The sequence below is a fragment of the Eriocheir sinensis genome, chromosome 66 (genome assembly GCF_024679095.1).
Source record: "Eriocheir sinensis breed Jianghai 21 chromosome 66, ASM2467909v1, whole genome shotgun sequence".
Classification (NCBI taxonomy): domain Eukaryota; kingdom Metazoa; phylum Arthropoda; class Malacostraca; order Decapoda; family Varunidae; genus Eriocheir; species Eriocheir sinensis.
The window spans coordinates 336,765-354,233 of NC_066574.1; the positions used below are offsets into that span (position 1 = coordinate 336,765).

At 43.6% G+C, this 17,469-nt stretch overlaps 1 protein-coding gene across 1 annotated transcript in view; it reads left to right on the forward strand.

The window, feature by feature from the left end:
* Window positions 1-201: 201 nt before the first annotated feature.
* LOC126987677 (actin-like protein 6B) overlaps window positions 202-17,469 on the forward strand; it is a 46,729-nt gene continuing 29,461 nt past the window's right edge. Inside the window, exons 1-4 of the mRNA XM_050844802.1 lie at window positions 202-365; window positions 14,004-14,177; window positions 14,281-14,417; window positions 14,564-14,620. Of these exons, the coding sequence (XP_050700759.1) occupies window positions 341-365; window positions 14,004-14,177; window positions 14,281-14,417; window positions 14,564-14,620 (393 nt within the window). The 5' untranslated portion in view covers window positions 202-340. The remainder of the gene's footprint in view (window positions 366-14,003; window positions 14,178-14,280; window positions 14,418-14,563; window positions 14,621-17,469) is intronic.

Sequence of the window (17,469 nt, forward strand, 5' to 3'; positions counted from 1 at the left end):
TAGCTGACATGTTATTACTGAAAAATAGCAATAAGAAGTGAGAAAATAGAAGAAAGGAAAAATTACTTAAAAAAAACTCAGGATCGGGAGAGACAAAGAATTCAGAAGGCTAAAACATAAGTGCACAACCAGTGAAAAAACAGCAACTAGATGTCAAGTGAATATTGAAAAAGAAAATAAGAGTTGAAGCACGAGAACATTGACATTGAGTGAAAAGAAAATCCGGGAGCCGTTGCAAAGGCATATCCCGGGACAACTCTGCGCGTCACCAACAGAAGGACCACCACAACAACACGAGTGACGCCGGGCAAGTTGAAGCGCTATTACTTACTACCCCATCATGAGCGGCGGAGTATACGGAGGAGGTGAGCCATACATTATCTATGATGAGATAGCACCCCCAGATAGTCCGGAATGTCGCGACCATTGTTTTGGGGCCCACCGCAGGGTAGATCCCTCAGGACCGTAAGATTATCCATATATTCTAATTTCAACATATTTCCTAGACCATTTCCGATGCTCAATAGATTAATCTGAATATACTGAGGTATAAACAATATAGAATATATGTCCATTGTGCTTCACAGACCACGCCTACTAATCCTACATATTAACCTCCTTATATTTTGCCTAATTTTGGCAACGGTAAAGGTACCACCTACCATATCTCGTATCCTTAACCAGCTGCACTTTTGTTGCCATATGTGCCTGGCTCTACTAACCTTCAAACATCACGAAAAATATAGGAAAGAGTGTAGAGATCGAAACAAGTGTGGAAAAGCCATGAAATGTGTGTAGGAACCCCCATGGTCATTGGTGGCGGAGTAACTCATAGCGTCACATAGCAGCCCAAACCCTGGATCCCCACAGCTATAAGGGGGGCTTCATGGTGCAGTGGTTAGCACACTCAGCTCAAACCGAGAGAGCCTGGGTTTGATTCCCGGACGGAGTGGAAAAATTTGGGCGACTTTTCCAATACCCTACGCCCCTGTCCACCCAGCAGTGAATGGGTACCAGGTATTAATCGGGGGTTGTGTCCCGTCTCCTGGGATCTGTTCCCTTCTATAATTCCTTCCCCTTCTGTCTCTCTCCGGCGTATGACCACAGATGTTGCGCCGACTAAACGAAACTTTCAAACTTTCCCACAGCTATAAAACCCAATAGGCGCTTACGTATGGGGGGGGTGGCTTCGCCTTTCTCACTCCCAGTGAAACTCCAGTCTTTCACCAACTTCATTCGGTAAATGCGGTGGGGAACACGAAATGCATTGCAATCACATAGTTTTTCAGTTATGGGGGGTTGATAAATAGGGAACAAGTTGCTTAGGCTGTGATCCCTTTAGGGCGAGAGTCGTTTAGGCCATGATCCATTTAGGCCGAGAGTCGTTAAAGCCATCATACCTTTAGGCCGAGAGTCGTTTAGGCCGTGATCCTCTTAGGCCGAGAGTCGTTTAGGCCATGATCCCTTTAGGCTGAGAGTTGTTTAGGCCATGATCCCTTTAGGCCGAGAGTTGTTTAGGCCGTGATCCCTTTAGGCTGAGAGTTGTTTAGGCCGTGATCCCTTTAGGCTGAGAGTTGTTTAGGCCGTGATCCCTTTAGGCTGAGAGTCGTTTAGGCCGTGATCCCTTTAGGCTGAGAGTCGTTTAGGCCGTGATCCCTTTAGGCTGAGAGTTGTTTAGGCTGTGATCCCTTTAGGCTGAGAGTCATTTAGGCCATGATCCCTTTAGGCTGAGAGTTGTTTAGGCTGTGATCCCTTTAGGCTGAGAGTCATTTAGGCCATGATCCCTTTAGGCTGAGAGTTGTTTAGGCCGTGATCCCTTTAGGCTGAGAGTTGTTTAGGCCGTGATCCCTTTAGGCTGAGAGACGTTTAGGCCGTGATCCCTTTAGACTGAGAGTTGTTTAGGCCGTGATCCCTTTAGGCTGAGAGTTGTTTAGGCCGTGATCCCTTTAGGCTGAGAGTTGTTTAGGCCATGATCCCTTTAGGCTGAGAGTTGTTTAGGCTGTGATCCCTTTAGGCTGAGAGTTGTTTAGGCCATGATCCCTTTAGGCTGAGAGTTGTTTAGGCTGTGATCCCTTTAGGCTGAGAGTTGTTTAGGCTGTGATCCCTTTAGGCTGAGAGTTGTTTAGGCCGTGATCCCTTTAGGCTGAGAGTTGTTTAGGCCGTGATCCCTTTAGGCTGAGAGTTGTTTAGGCCGTGATCCCTTTAGACTGAGAGACGTTTAGGCCGTGATCCCTTTAGGCTGAGAGACGTTTAGGCCGTGATCCCTTTAGGCTGAGAGTTGTTTAGGCCGTGATCCCTTTAGACTGAGAGTTGTTTAGGCCGTGATCCCTTTAGACTGAGAGACGTTTAGGCCGTGATCCCTTTAGGCTGAGAGTTGTTTAGGCCGTGATCCCTTTAGGCTGAGAGTTGTTTAGGCCGTGATCCCTTTAGGCTGAGAGACGTTTAGGCCGTGATCCCTTTAGGCTGAGAGACGTTTAGGCCATGATCCATTTAGGCCGAGAGTCGTTTAGGCCGTGATCCTCTTAGGCCGAGAGTCGTTTGGGCCATGATCCCTTTAGGCCGAGAGTTGTTTAGGCCGTGATCCCTTTAGACTGTTTAGGCCGTGATTCCTTTAGGCTGAGAGTCGTTTGGGCCATGATCCCTTTAGGCTGAGAGTTGTTTAGGCCGTGATCCCTTTAGACTGTTTAGGCCGTGATTCCTTTAGGCTGAGAGTTGTTTAGGCCGTGATCCTTTTAGGCTGAGAGTCGTTTAGGCCGTGATTCCTTTAGGCTGAGAGTCGTTTAGGCCATGATCCTTTTAGGCTGAGAGTCGTTTAGGCCGTGATCCTTTTAGGCTGAGAGTCGTTTAGGCCGTGATCCCTTTAGACTGAGAGTCGTTTAGGCCGTGATCCCTTTAGACTGAGAGTCGTTTAGGTCGTGATCCCTTTAGGGCGAGAGTCATTTAGGCCGTGATCCCTTAAGGCCGAGAGTTGTTTAGGCCATGATCCCTTTAGGCCGAGAGTCGTTTAGGCCGCGACTCTTTAGGGTATGGGTCGTTTAAGCCACAATATTGAGAACTTTTTATAATCGTATATAAATAAGTTTTTTATGACATATGGCATTTTTCACTAAACTGTTAATCACATTGCAAGAGAACACTGCACTATCCACAGGGCCGATGAGAGGGTTTCAAGTCAATCTGGCCCCCCTTCCCTAGTCACTCCACCCTCCCACCCTAGTCACTCTGGCCCTCCACCCAAGTCACTCTGGCCTCCCACCCTAGTCGGCTTTTATGATGGTCATTATTATTATTTTTTTATTTTTACAACAAAGGAGCAGGCACAGGCAACAAAAAAAAAAAAAAAAAAAAAAAAAAGCTGCTCTCTGCTCTCTAGAACAAGTTGCTATGGTAGTACCATCTCTGGAAGTCATCTGAGGTGCTGGTTAACCCTTAGAGTACGGGTGGCGATATATTTCTCTGGATGCTGTGCACGGGGAAAATTTAGACATTTAAGAGGTGGAAATGGTGTCTTTCTTCTTTGCAATAATTGTATATTCATCTGGTATATATGGTGGAGTAATAAAACTTCTCTCCTAATAATAATAAAAAAGTTATGACAGCCGAAAATATTGCTCAGTTTCTGATGGCCATGACATGTCGCGTGGAAGTGCCCCACTTGCTCTCTCTCTCTCTCTCTCTCTCTCTCTCTCTCTCTCTCTCTCTCTCTCTCTCTCTCTCTCTCTCTCTCTCTCTCTCTCTCTCTCTCTCTCTCTCTCTCTCTCTCCCCTCCTCCTCTGTCAATGTCACTAGCATAGCAGTCATCAGAGTCACTGTCACTTTGATTTTCCCGCGTTCTACTTCTGCCCGGAGCAGAGGAACTGCTTGATGCGTCACAAGACATGACAGATGTATTCCAAACAAAAGTGGAAAATGATCTGTGGCCTTCAGCAGGGTGCACGCTGAGATGAATGAGAGTGTGTACGGATGCCAGATGCATCCACCATTTTTCTGAGTCAAGAACTGGCAGTATATTTGAAACGTAGGGAGCGTAGAATGTGATGATTATATATATGATCCCCGTACGGGAGTGGCGTGTGGTAGCGTACTTATATGTATGATCGCTGTAATGTAAGGGTTAAAAGGGGGAAGAAGTGAAGCAACAGACTTTAAAATGGTTTGGCCACATGGAGCAAATGGAGGAGAGTAAAATGACCAGAAGGGTGTATGTGAGTGAGATAGAGGGAGGGAATGCTAGAGGACGACTTCCAGTGAAATGGAGAGATAGGTTGCAGGAGTATGTTAGGGAGAGGGGAAAAGATCTTTGAGAAACTTTGAGCAGGCAAGGAGGGAGTGTCTGGATAGAGAAAGTTGGAAACTCTTCTGCCGTGGCCATCCCCTGGTGGGAGCTCCTAGGAGCAGGCATTGATGAAATGATGATGATGTATGTGTCAAATATAGAAAAATATATAAATGTGTTTGTATGCTTTTAATGACAATATAGGGGCTACCTATGAACAAAATAATTGTTTTTCTTAACCTTCTCGCGCAAGATGACACGTTTTGCGTCATCAAAGGGTAAAAGGTCCTGGTGCACAATGATGTGAAACGCATCATAAAAGTTTAAAAAAATTATTAAAAATTAAGTTTTCGGTGAAAGTGCGTCAAATTTGGGAGCGTCATTTGTTGGGATAAGTTTCTTAATGGTAACATATGGCAACCTTTCCAAGGAGCGTAGATGAGGAGCTTTGAGTGATTTTTAGTTGTTAGGCTACTCTGACGGGAGAGGAAAAAAAATAGTTTTCTTGGTGTAACTCGGGAACTATTAGGCGTATGGGGATTTTGAGGATACCTTAAGAATCTTCACTAAATTCCACTTTGAAACATATATACAGCTAAAAAAAGTTGGCCCACAAAATTTCGAGCTAGCGAGTGGGGAAGAGTTGGTACTTAGGATTTGTTGTCTACAATATTCTATACAGAGATTTGAAACAACTTTGTATTGTTTATATATAAGTTTTCCTCTGATTTTATTTGCACGTGTTCTAGTGCAAGTCTTTATGAAGCCATTGATACCAAATTTATTGGGGTACGATATATCTGTGAGGGTAAAATACGACCAGGAATGTAGAGTATCGCGGCGGCAAAAAAAGGCCGGTCGGGCCTGAGAAATGCATGATGAGTGGAACAGAAACTTATTGGAAATTTATGGTGCGCGAGAGGGTTAATTGTTTGAATTAAATAGGGATCACGGCCTAAACGACTCTCGGCCTAAAGGGATCACAGCCTAAGTGACTCTAGGCCTAATGGGATCACGGCCTAAACAACTCTCGGCCTAAAGGGATCACGGCCTAAATGACTCTTGGCCTAAAGGGATCATGGCCTAAGTGACTCTCGGCCTAAAGGGATCATGGCTTAAATGACTCTTGGCCTAAAGGGATCACGGCCTAAGTGACTCTCGGTCTAAAGGGATCATGGCTTAAATGACTCTTGGCCTAAAGGGATCATGGCTTAAATGACTCTTGGCCTAAAGGGATCATGGCCTAAATGACTCTCAGCCTAAAGGGATCATGGCCTAAATGACTCTCAGCCTAAAGGGATCATGGCCTAAATGACTCTCAGCCTAAAGGGATCATGGCCTAAATGACTCTCAGCCTAAAGGGATCATGGCCTAAATGACTCTCGGCCTAAAGGAATCACGGCCTAAATGACTCAGCCTAAAGGGATCATGGCTTAAATGACTCTTGGCCTAAAGGGATCACGGCCTAAATGACTCTTGGCCTAAAGGGATCATGGCTTAAATGACTCTTGGCCTAAAGGGATCACGGCCTAAATGACTCTTGGCCTAAAGGGATCACGGCCTAAATGACTCAGCCTAAAGGGATCATGGCTTAAATGACTCTTGGCCTAAAGGGATCATGGCTTAAATGACTCTTGGCCTAAAGGGATCATGGCTTAAATGACTCTTGGCCTAAAGGGATCATGGCTTAAATGACTCTTGGCCTAAAGGGATCATGGCTTAAATGACTCTGGGCCTAACGGTATCATGGCAATGACTCTTGGCCTAAAGGGATCATGGCTTAAATGACTCTTGGCCTAAAGGTATAATGGCATAAATGACTCTCGGCATAAAGGGATCATGGCTTAAATGACGGATCACGGCCTAAATGACTCTTGGCCTAAAGGGATCACGGCCTAAATGACTCAGCCTAAGGGGATCAGGATCACGGCTTAACCTAGAAACGCTAACCCATGGGTACCCGTACCCATGGTAATAATTGCCATTGTGTTATTGTATGTGGTTCCTGCTCTGAGGACCTCACCTCTGTCTTCATGTGCCCTGTAGGGAAGGTGGGAAGGTCACGTTGTCTCGCTTTCTCTGCTCACCTGGGAGGCATACAAGAAGTTTGAAGCCCATCGGATGATAATTTTTTATGAAAATTTTTTGAAATTTCAGTTCTTCTTAATGTTAAGTCAAGATACAAAAGTGAGATCCCTTCAAAACTTTACATTTAATTTTATTTTTTTTTTTTTCAAAATCGGGTATGATGTACCCATGGTTAGTAGTGGTGTTACTTTTTCTAAGGTTAGTGTTCTAGGGTTAAATGACTCTTGGCCTAAAGGGATCATGGCTTAAATGACTCTCGGCCTAAAGGGATCATGGCTTAAATGACTCTCGGCCTAAAGGGATCATGGCTTAAATGACTCTTGGCCTAAAGGGATCATGGCTTAAATGACTCTTGGCCTAAAGGGATCATGGCTTAAATGACTCTTGGCCTAAAGGGATCATGGCTTAAATGACTCAGCCTAAAGGGATCATGGCTTAAATGACTCTTGGCCTAAAGGGATCATGGCTTAAATGACTCAGCCTAAAGGGATCATGGCTTAAATGACTCTTGGCCTAAAGGGATCATGGCTTAAATGACTCTTGGCCTAAAGGGATCATGGCTTAAATGACTCTCGGCCTAAAGGGATCACGGCCTAAATGACTCAGCCTAAAGGGATCATGGCTTAAATGACTCAGCCTAAGGGGATCATGGCCTAAATGACTCGGCCTAAAGGGATCATGGCTTAATTGACTCTCGGCCTAAAGGGATCATGGCTTAAATGACTCAGCCTAAGGGGATCATGGCCTAAATGACTCGGCCTAAAGGGATCACGACCTAAACGACTTGAACTCGATAAATACCCTAGAGGCATCATCTGGGGATATCTGGTATTCTTGAATGATCCCCCCCATTCATGGCTGTTTTCCACCTCCCTTCCATGATCCGCCAGAGTCTTGTACATGTACTGTTTACTCTTTTACCATTGATGAGGTTTCAGGCCCTGCTCCGCCCCTGATGCAGCGCTTTCGAGGGCCGTCAACAATTACGTTAGCCTCAATAATAGTCTTCGATGCACTTATTCTCAAACATCGTAGTGAGTGAGTGAGTGTCTTAATTTCTTTCACGAATAATATCACAGATAACCGTTAGTTCAGTTTTCATGTCTAATGTTTTCATAACAGTATCACAATTAAATATCCAATGATTATTTCCCACACACTGAACATCCATCACACACAATTTATCACTGAATACAGACACTAATTAATAGCCATGATCGGTCATGTTACGAATTCTCTCAATTTCAGTCTGGAGAACTACACAGCACTGGTCATTCGCTGAGTGGTTGATTTCAGGCTTCTTGTACCTCACATAGTTTATGCATTTCTTCTCAGCCATGGTGCACTCCTGTGATTTATGATTGCCAGCGCATTTGAAACAATTTGGGGCGTCACCATTGGTCTTGGCAGTACAGTTGGCCTCAAAATGGTTGTATCTCTGACAATGATTGCATATAATTGCATGGTATCTGTCTCTCACTGTGTATATTCCCCATTCTAATTTTAACTTGTCGTGATTCTTGTGAATTAGCTCTCTTACAGTTGAATCACACCTCAGAATGTAGTGCATCGTGGCGCCAGCCGCAGGCTTACTAAAAAAGCTCAATCTTATCCTCAACCCCCTCAATTGCGTGTAAGAACTCATTGCGGTCTAAGATGGTCCCCTTTATCTTTTCCTTGGTCTCCTCTTTATGCACATTACATATCATGATCTTTGGTTTCATCTTTCCAACACTCTTGGTACTAATTTGCTCAACAGACTCCAATTTTTTTGCAGCCTCAGCCCTTGTGTTCTCATTATCTCATATGACTGAATGAGCCAGCACTTTCTCATTTTGTCATTCATCAAGGACAACACGCGGTAATTTAGTCACGGTTACGAGATCTACAGCTCATTAGGAGCATATCCATAACTGCTTAGCATCATTGCACGCGACGGAGTCTCTTAAGGTATCGCTATGGTCGAGCATAGGTGAAAAATCATTATTTTACCCCCTCAGCAATTCCTGCATATTTCCATGCTAAAATTATCCAAAAATATCCTAGAAATAAAAAAAAATGTTGTCTACTCTCACCTACTTTTGGCCGTTTAACCCAGAAACTGCTTTGCACCTCTCGGGCGGCTTCTTCGGGAACATGCAGTACGCCTCTTGGAAGCAGAATTTTTACATTGCTTCTATAAAATTGCTGAGCCTTGTACACCCTCGAAGCTTTTTTACCTAGTTAGCATAGCGTCTCATGTTTCATTTTAGTCATGCAGATCTTGTAATTAGTTTGTCATCTGTCAGGAGTGATAAAGACATTTGTATGGGAAGCCTATTGAGTCACTGAATACACAATCCTACGCACTCTCTCTTCTTTGTTACATTGTAAATATAGTTATAAACACAATGACATCAAAGTTCAGGCATAAAAAGAAGCAGATGAGAAAAAATAACAATTTGTTAGGAATTCAGAAGGGAGGTGTTTTGTACATTGCTAACACCGCCTCTCGCACACAATACACTCAGCCCTCAATTTAAAGGACCACAAAATCTCAACGGACAAATACCCAGCAACGGACATTCTATCCGTTGCTGGGTAGATTTGTCTGGTGTGACACCGGCTTTAGAAACATCAAAACCCTAAAATCCCTAAAATAATAACTATCACAGAAAGTGTTATTTTTCATCAAAACTGCTTGCATCGCCTCCCTTAAGGAGGTTGAGGAGGGTGAAGCCCCCTCCCGTTAGGTAGGTTAGATTAATTAAGTTAGGTTTGGTTAAATTTATTTGGCTCGCGGTTTGGGGCGGCAGAAATACGAAGCACGGGACGGGACATGGCGGTGGCGTGTGTGGTCCAATTTGTGGGCCTGTGTTGCGAGAAATACCTCCTTGCAAAAACAAGTCGCGCTGCTGTCCACCACGCATGTGTACGGGGGGAATACCTTGTTTTGTTCAATTACTGTGTCCACTTCCGAGTGTGAACGGTGAGTGAAATGAATAGACAGTATGCATGTTGAACCTCTCTCTGTTAGTTGTTTTTACGGCAGCGGGTGGCGGCGGGTGCAACAGTCATTGAAAAGTCAGTCATTTAATGATTTGTGAGAGAAATAATTATCACATTATTTCTTGACACACTGAAAACTGAAAAGAATGTTTTGTACGCCCATGCGAGACTAGCACACTTGTAGAATTTTACCCATATGCGTACAAAATTTGCCCCCCCCCCCCCCCCCCTGCAGGGACCTACTGTCAACCCTTGATCGCTAGAAGGCCAAGAAAACAACATGTGTCAGCGGAGCGGAGGCGAAGGTGGAGATGGCTTCTTCTGGGGTGTTCTATGGGGCTAGTTAGGCTGTGCCTGTCTTAGGGCACCAACGCAGAACAGGTCAAAAAAAAAATAAGAAGTGCAGTTTGTTTTGTTGGTCCTCTAGCGGAGCTCAGACAGAGAGAGCTTGAACGGGACGAGTTGTGAACGGCATCTACAGTACCCTCCCGAGTTTTGCGCTCGCTTCATTCCAAAGGTATAGCGCTAAACTCGAGGATTGTGAAACTCGAGGTATTGAAAACACTGAAAAAGCGCTTATTTGTTCCGACCTGTGTATTTTTTATTTTTTTAATATTTATTTTTACATGTGGCTTATGGTGCCGGTAGACTATCCATCTGGGCCTGATGGTCGGCCCAAAGCCCGTCATGGTGCAGGCAACTGTTTATAGTGGTGCCATTATATTTGGCTTGTGCTGCCCCCTGGAGGTCACTTTTTTTTCCTCCTTTACTCCCTTGTTATCAAAATACGTACCTTGGAAAAAGGAAGAAAATAGGAAGAGAGAATGGGTCGTTTTAAAGCCACAGATGAAGCCTTATGATTGGCTGAGCTCTGAAAACACGCTTGTGATTCGCTGGGAGTCCAATGACGTGATTGCCGGCACTCACCCAATCAGCGGCCTCACTGCCTTAAGGTGGTGTCACACTGGCTGTTTTCCTCTAACAGTTGTGGCTACTGGCAACGCCCATAAGCCCACCTGGGAGCGAATTGTCGGTTGTCCGTAAGCTGGTGTCACACTGGGCCTTTTTCTTCCCACCTCGTTGGCGACAGCTTGGGCAACCAGCAAGTTTTCCGGGTGTGCATCACACACACAAGGGGAAATTAGAAGGATGTGGGGGGGGAGAGGCAGAAGGGAGTCAGGTCATGTCATGACACACACACACACACACACACACACACATACACACACACACACACACAAAGGGAAATGAAAAGGGTGGGGGGAGGGAGGGGCAGAAGGGAGAGTCAGATCATGTCTTGACCTGAGTCAGGTCATATGCTGACCAAAGCCCTGATCTGACTCTCCTTTCTGCCCCTCCCTCCCCACACCATTCTCATTCCCCTTCTGTGTGTGTGTGTGTCTGACAAGTAAGGACATGACCTGACCTGACCTGGGTCAGGTCATGTTTAGACCAAAGCCTTGATCTGACTCCTTTCTGCCCCATCCTCCCCACATCCTTCTCATTTCATCTTATGTGTGTGTGACAGGTATGGACATCAGGTCAGGTCATGTCCTGACCAAAACCCTGACCCTTCCTCCCTACACCCTTCTCCTTTCTCCTTGTTTTCATCCTCTCTATCTCATCTTTCACGAGAGGGGCTCATAACCAGAGTGAAGCTACACACCTCCTCTTGAGTCGGGGGCTCGCGTGGTATTGAGGCGGCGGGAAGTTCAAACTCGGTTAAATTGTTAACACGTTACCTGCGATGCGACCCACCGGTGGGTCATCAGCTTTTATATGTTGCGATATGACCCACCGGTGGGTCATAAATCTGTTTTCATATGTGTCATGTTTTCTTCATATTATTGAAAGGAATTGGATTATATAGTTAAATTACAGTAGTCAGCAGGTGTAGGAGGCCATAATAAAAAATGATGGATAAATAATATTGAATTTATTTCATTATTTCATTTATAAAAAAATACAACAAATAATGCAAATTGCACTTTCATAAATGGAATTTCCTGGCTAGGCTTCAGTGATTTTCATATGTCAAATTTCCTTTTTTTTATGAAATTCCTTATTTAGTCTGCTGAACAAACTATGACAACAAATCTATCAATGGTGAACTTCATAAATTGCATATCATTGATAAACACTGGTAACGAAAATTTAAAAAGAACAAACTGAAAATAGGCTACATCTTTACATAATCTCCTTTGAATGCTTAGCTTCAAATCATGACACAAAGAAAAGGGTTACCATCACATGAGCTACAGACTACGGGCCATTATTACAGTCATCTCCAGATGTTCGGAAGACGGTCCCTAACACGTTCGGGTGGCTTCTACCGTAGTAGTAGTAGTAGTAGTAGTAGTAGTCGTACTAGTACTACTACTGCTGTTACTACTACTACTATACTATTACTGTAGAAGCCACCCGAACGTGTTAGGGACTGTCTTCCGAATATTTGGAGACAACTGTAAAAATGGCCCCACGACTTGAACTCTTTCAAGAGGAGGGTATCAGGACACCTCTCCTCCCGAAACTGATTTCCCTTTTTGGCCACTCTACTCTATTTAGGAGCAGTAAGTAGCGGGCTTTTTTTTTCATATTGTTCTTTTTTTTACGCCCTTGCACTGTCTTCTCTGCTGTAAAAAAGAAAAAAAAGAAAGAAAGGAACCAATTTATTATCATAAAGCATACTCGTTGACCAGTAAATGGCAGTATCTGGCAAGACATTTACAACCATATAGAGAACCAACCCTAAAAATTTATTAATTTCTGCATTTGTCGTAGGAACCCAAGCTCTGAGTCTGGAATTCCTTGTCAATACTCTAGAAGCAATAACTTGATTTGCATAGCGGTTAGTTTCAGTAACAATCAGATCTATTATTTCATCGGTCAAAAACAGTAGATAAGCATCAATTTGCCAAATATTCCCTTCTGATGATGATGAAGCTCTCACACAAAGTTCTTCCTTTCCTGTGAATGGAAAAGAATGCTGTGTGGCAGTCATGTTTTCCCAGCTACAAGAAGACAATACAGCTACATCATCAACAAAGTCCTCCTCTTCCTCCTCCTCCTCAGTCACATCATCATTTTCAGAACCTTTATTTTTTTTTCTTTTACATCTCCGCTTGTCGTGCCGGTAGGCTTTCTTCAGGGGCCTGGTGGTCGGCCCAAGCCCATTAGGGCGCAGGCAATTTTTTATAGTGGCGCCAGTTATGCTTGGTTCATGCTGCCCCCCGGAACTCATTCTTGATTCACTTGGACAATTTCTTCTAGAGTCCGGGTTGATGAGTGGTCTTCTGGACAGCATGTGGGTAGTCTTAAGCCACTAGGTGGTGACCGAAAAATCCCAGGTGGTATCGTGGGGATTCAAACCGCCGGTGTCCATGGGGCGGTGAATGCGGGGCCCGCACGCTAACCACTCAGCCACCGCCTATATATATCAAGTGACAGGCTATCAGAGGAGCAATAATGTGGATCATCATAGTCCTTATTTGAGCTGTCTTCTCTCTCTTCTGTTGAACTAGGATGACCATAAAAGCTTGCAACATTTATTTTCTCCATATGAGAAACAAAGAGACAATAATATATAGACACGCTGGTACGTATGAAAAGCTCAGGTATGTAAAGAGACACACAAAATATTGACAAATAAAGTATGTCCACCGGTGGGTCATATCGCAGTAATGTCATATATTCTTCATGGTTTGCGATACGACCCACCGGTGGGCAAACAGTTTGGCATGGCCAGTGCGTTCAGGAGTACCACCAAACAACACTCGCTTCCTCTCACTCCACTGGCTTGAGCCGCACTGAAGTGAGGGCAAAGTGTTTGGATCACAGTACTGGAGAGTTCGCCGCGCTGCCAGCTGTAGGCGACATGTTAAATCATGATTTTTTTTACTCTGATTTAAATCGATCACTTGATTGAAATTAAACCAGCCCTGATGTTCAGCCATATATTTTGATGTCCAGGCATAAAATATTCTGTCTGCAGGGCTCCTTCCCCCCCCCACCTCACCTTGAGGCAGGGTATTATCTTATAAAGGAGAGGTGTCATAGCTGCCTAGCATATGTCACGTCTTTATTCTTTTCTTTGATGTTCTTGGGTCTCCTGTTTGTGTTCATGCTTCTTCTTTTACAAGAATGATATACTGTAGACCCATGAAAAACACAAAGTGATTTTATGTAAACTGTATGTAATGCGTTTAGAGGTAAATCGAATCGTGAATAGTGAACCTGAGAATATGGGGGGATGGGTGTACTATTGTTTACATCACAGTGGTTCTCACAGTACATTGCTGCCACCACACAGTGGACTGTGAACTAAATCTTGTTCCAAAAATTTTGACTTTGGGGCAGAATGTTTGTATAACCAAAACTTCACAACACGAACACTTGCATGTATCAGAGTACTGTATCTTTATCATAACTAATATTATAGTGCATAGTCATTTCAATCATGTCTCCTACTTGTGTTTTTCATGCAGTTGCTTACTCCAAGCCTCTGCTTTTCATTGTATTCATGGCTATAACTGATGGCTACATCTCTTGAAAATTTACAGAGAACTAACAGTGCTTAGATTAGCTCCAAAATTTGCTTTTTTATGTTTTGCTGTATCATCATTATGATCAGATATTCTATTTTTTGTTACAGATGAAGTGGGAGCCCTGGTGTTTGATCCTGGTCACTCCTCCCTAAGGGTGGGCTATGCTGGGGAGGACTCTCCCAAGTTTGACATACCATCATGGGTGGGTGTCCTTGAGGACCAAGAAGCTAATGAGAAAAAGTATTTTGTTGACACTGTTGCTCTTCATGTTCCCCGGAAAGGTAATTCCTTGATATGCAATGTTTTCCTGACTAACACTTATTATATATGATTAAGATTAGCTTCGTTATATTGGCTGTGAGTTCTTATGTACTGGTTTTGCAGGGTGTGAGGTGGTTAACTACATGAAAGAAGGGATGATAGAAGACTGGGACACCTTTGAGAAGGTAGTGGACTACTCTTATGAAAAATGCATCAAGAGTGAGGCCCAATACCACCCTGTCCTTTTCTCTGAGGCTACAGTATGTACCTTTTTGCTCTGTACATTTTTTTGTCTAATATTATCACACTTGTTATATAAATTAGAAGTTTCACTGATGGGACTGATAATTTCCATTGAAACCATATCATATTAGTTTCATTCTTTTATAAGATATTTTCTTTTCAGTGGAATGCTCGAGGAAAAAGAGAAAGGCTTTGCGAGTTGGTTTTTGAGAAGTATCAGGTAAGTTTTACGTGTGCATACTTCAATCTTTTTCTAATACTTTTCTAACTAACTAACTAATGGGAAGCATACCAGGGATGTGGAGTCCCATATAAAAAAAAAAATTGACTGCCTCCAACTCCTACTCAAGAAATTTTAAGGTTGCAATTCTGACTTTAACTCCAGCTCCACTCCTTCCCTTCCCCCTCTTCTGCAGTACAGTGGTAGACATATTAAACCCAGCCACATCACACCCAGGCACTCTGCACCACACACCACACCCAGCCACACCACACCACTAATGACACCTAGACTCACCACACCACACGACACCCAGTCGCACTGCACCGCACCACACCACACCCAGCCACACCACATTATACAACACCCACTTGTTCCTATCACCACACACTACACCCACTCACACCACACGATACCCAGCCACACCTCATCCCAATGACACCCAACCACACCACACCGGGGTACACACCACACTACACCATACATCACATCCAGCCAGACACACCACACCTGGCAACCAGCCACACCACACCTCATCACACTTCACATCCAGTTACACTGTTACACTACACTGTAGTGCGGCAACTTTGCCTGATGAACGAGCCTCCCATAACCTGCTTAGCCAGTGGGGTACCTCTTTGGCCGACTCGGTAAAGGAGTGGCTCTCCTGTCACGCTGGTCGCGGGTTTAATCCCAGGCAGCCGGCGAATACCCTGATCTTGTCTTGATTAATTTCTCGTGTGCTTCGATACACGCAGAGGACATGTAGGAAAATAGAAAAAGAGAAAATGAAGCTCCCGGGGCATGACGGTGGTGGCATAGCGGTGGGCATCCTCTCCTGCAGTTCTGTAGAGTTTCCCCGAAGGGGTAACAGGTAGGATGGCCCATGCTCTAAGGGTAATAGAAAATGGGAAGTGTTGGAGGTATGTCTCTACGGGGACATTGTGAAATAGTGCACCAAAATGGGTCACAGTCTAAAGGTCTCAACACACAGAAATTAATCTACATAGAGGGGAAAGTCGTGTAGTGCGGCGACTATGCCTGATGAACGCGCCTCCCATAACCATAGCTGGGCGTTATCGCGATAAGTTATCGCGATACTTTATCGCTGATAACAAAATCGGATTATCGACCATCCGCTACTTATTTAAATATATATCGGTATCCTCGTTACTTTTGTAACCAAACCAGCGATAATTGCTACTTTTTTTTCTGCCTCAGAAAAAAACGTTGTCTCCTTGCTGCGCATGTGTGGCCCGGTGTTGTATGAAAAAACTTCGGGGTATGAAATATCTTCGGTGATGAGATTTCATACTTAGATCATGAAAATTAAAACACTAGGTTATTTTTTTATGGTACTCAAAAATCAATACGTATATCAAAGAGGAAAATCATTTAACTTTGCCCCAAAAATGATTATTCACTGCCTCAAATTTGATATTCCATATTCGTTTGTGACCATGCCATGATACTGAAGAAACCCGGTGTTGTGTTATTTGGTGTCCCATCGTCAAAAGCTGGCGTTTTTGTTTATAAACACTGGTCTCAGATTGCGCATGCTCAGACCATTATGTAGATTTGTACAGTCTCACAATGCTTTTTAACATTAAGAGTTGTTGAAAGCTGAATCAAACATAGTACCATATCCTCGCTGTTTCTAGAACGACGTACACTCTGTACATATAAATACAACTCGTACACAGTGTCGTTCTAGAAACAGCGAGGATGGTGGTAGTGGTACTATATGTCTGATTCAGCCTTCCAGCAACTCTTAATTATAGTTTCAAAGCTTTGTGAGACTGCACAGGTCTACGCTTGCTGGTCTGAGCATGCACCGTTCACGAGAGACCAGTGTTTGTAAACAATTTTTGACGGTGGGGACGCCAAATAACACAACACCGGTTCAGGCATTTCTAGTATTACCATCCATATGTACGTGTCAACGTGTGGTTTTAAGGTTTTGTAAGTTTCCTAAAATACAGATGATGAAAATTTGAATTCACCAATGTTGTTCTATCTGAAATATCAATATAGTATCGTTTTCGCCTATCGGACTTATTGCTAGCTAGTATCGGAATTGTGGATTTACATCGGGTATCGGTTATTGGTTATCGCCTATATTTGTGTCTAGTTAACGAATATCGGTTATCGCCGTTAAATTTTTTCATTTCAGTTATCGGTTATCGGGAATAAGGTTTTCTGTTATCGTGCCCAGCTATGCCCATAACCCACTTAGCCAGTGGGGTACCTCATTGGCCGACTCGGTAAAGGAGTGGCTCTCCTGTCACGCTGGTTGCGGGTTCAATCCCAGGCAGCCGGCGAATACCCTCACCTTGTCTTGATTAATTTCTCGTGTGTTTTGATACACGCAGAGGGCGTGTAGGAAAATAGAAAAAGAGAAAATGAAGCTCCCGGGGCATGACAACACCACTTATCACAGTCAGGTACACCCAGGATTGGAAAATAAACGTTTAAAAAAAAGTTTTAGGGGGGGTTTGTTGGGTCTTATTGGGTTTTATTTATCTTTTTTTTGTTGTTGTTTTTGTGTACAGTGGTGGGCACCGCTAACCAAAAAGTTAGCGAATCCACTAACTAAAAAGTTAGCCTCGCTTATGCTAAACTTAATATAAATAAGTATTCTGATTATGATCAATTATTGAGAAGTACAGGATACTTATTTAAGTTCCTAAGCAAATTGGAGGGATATGATCCTAGAAATAAAGCCAATGAATACTGGATCAAAGTAGCTCAAGCAGAATGGTTTGCTGATGAAATTCCGTATTTAAAAGAGTGCCATTAATAATGCGAAAGCTCTTCCATTAGTAATGAATCTTAACTTATTCCTTGAT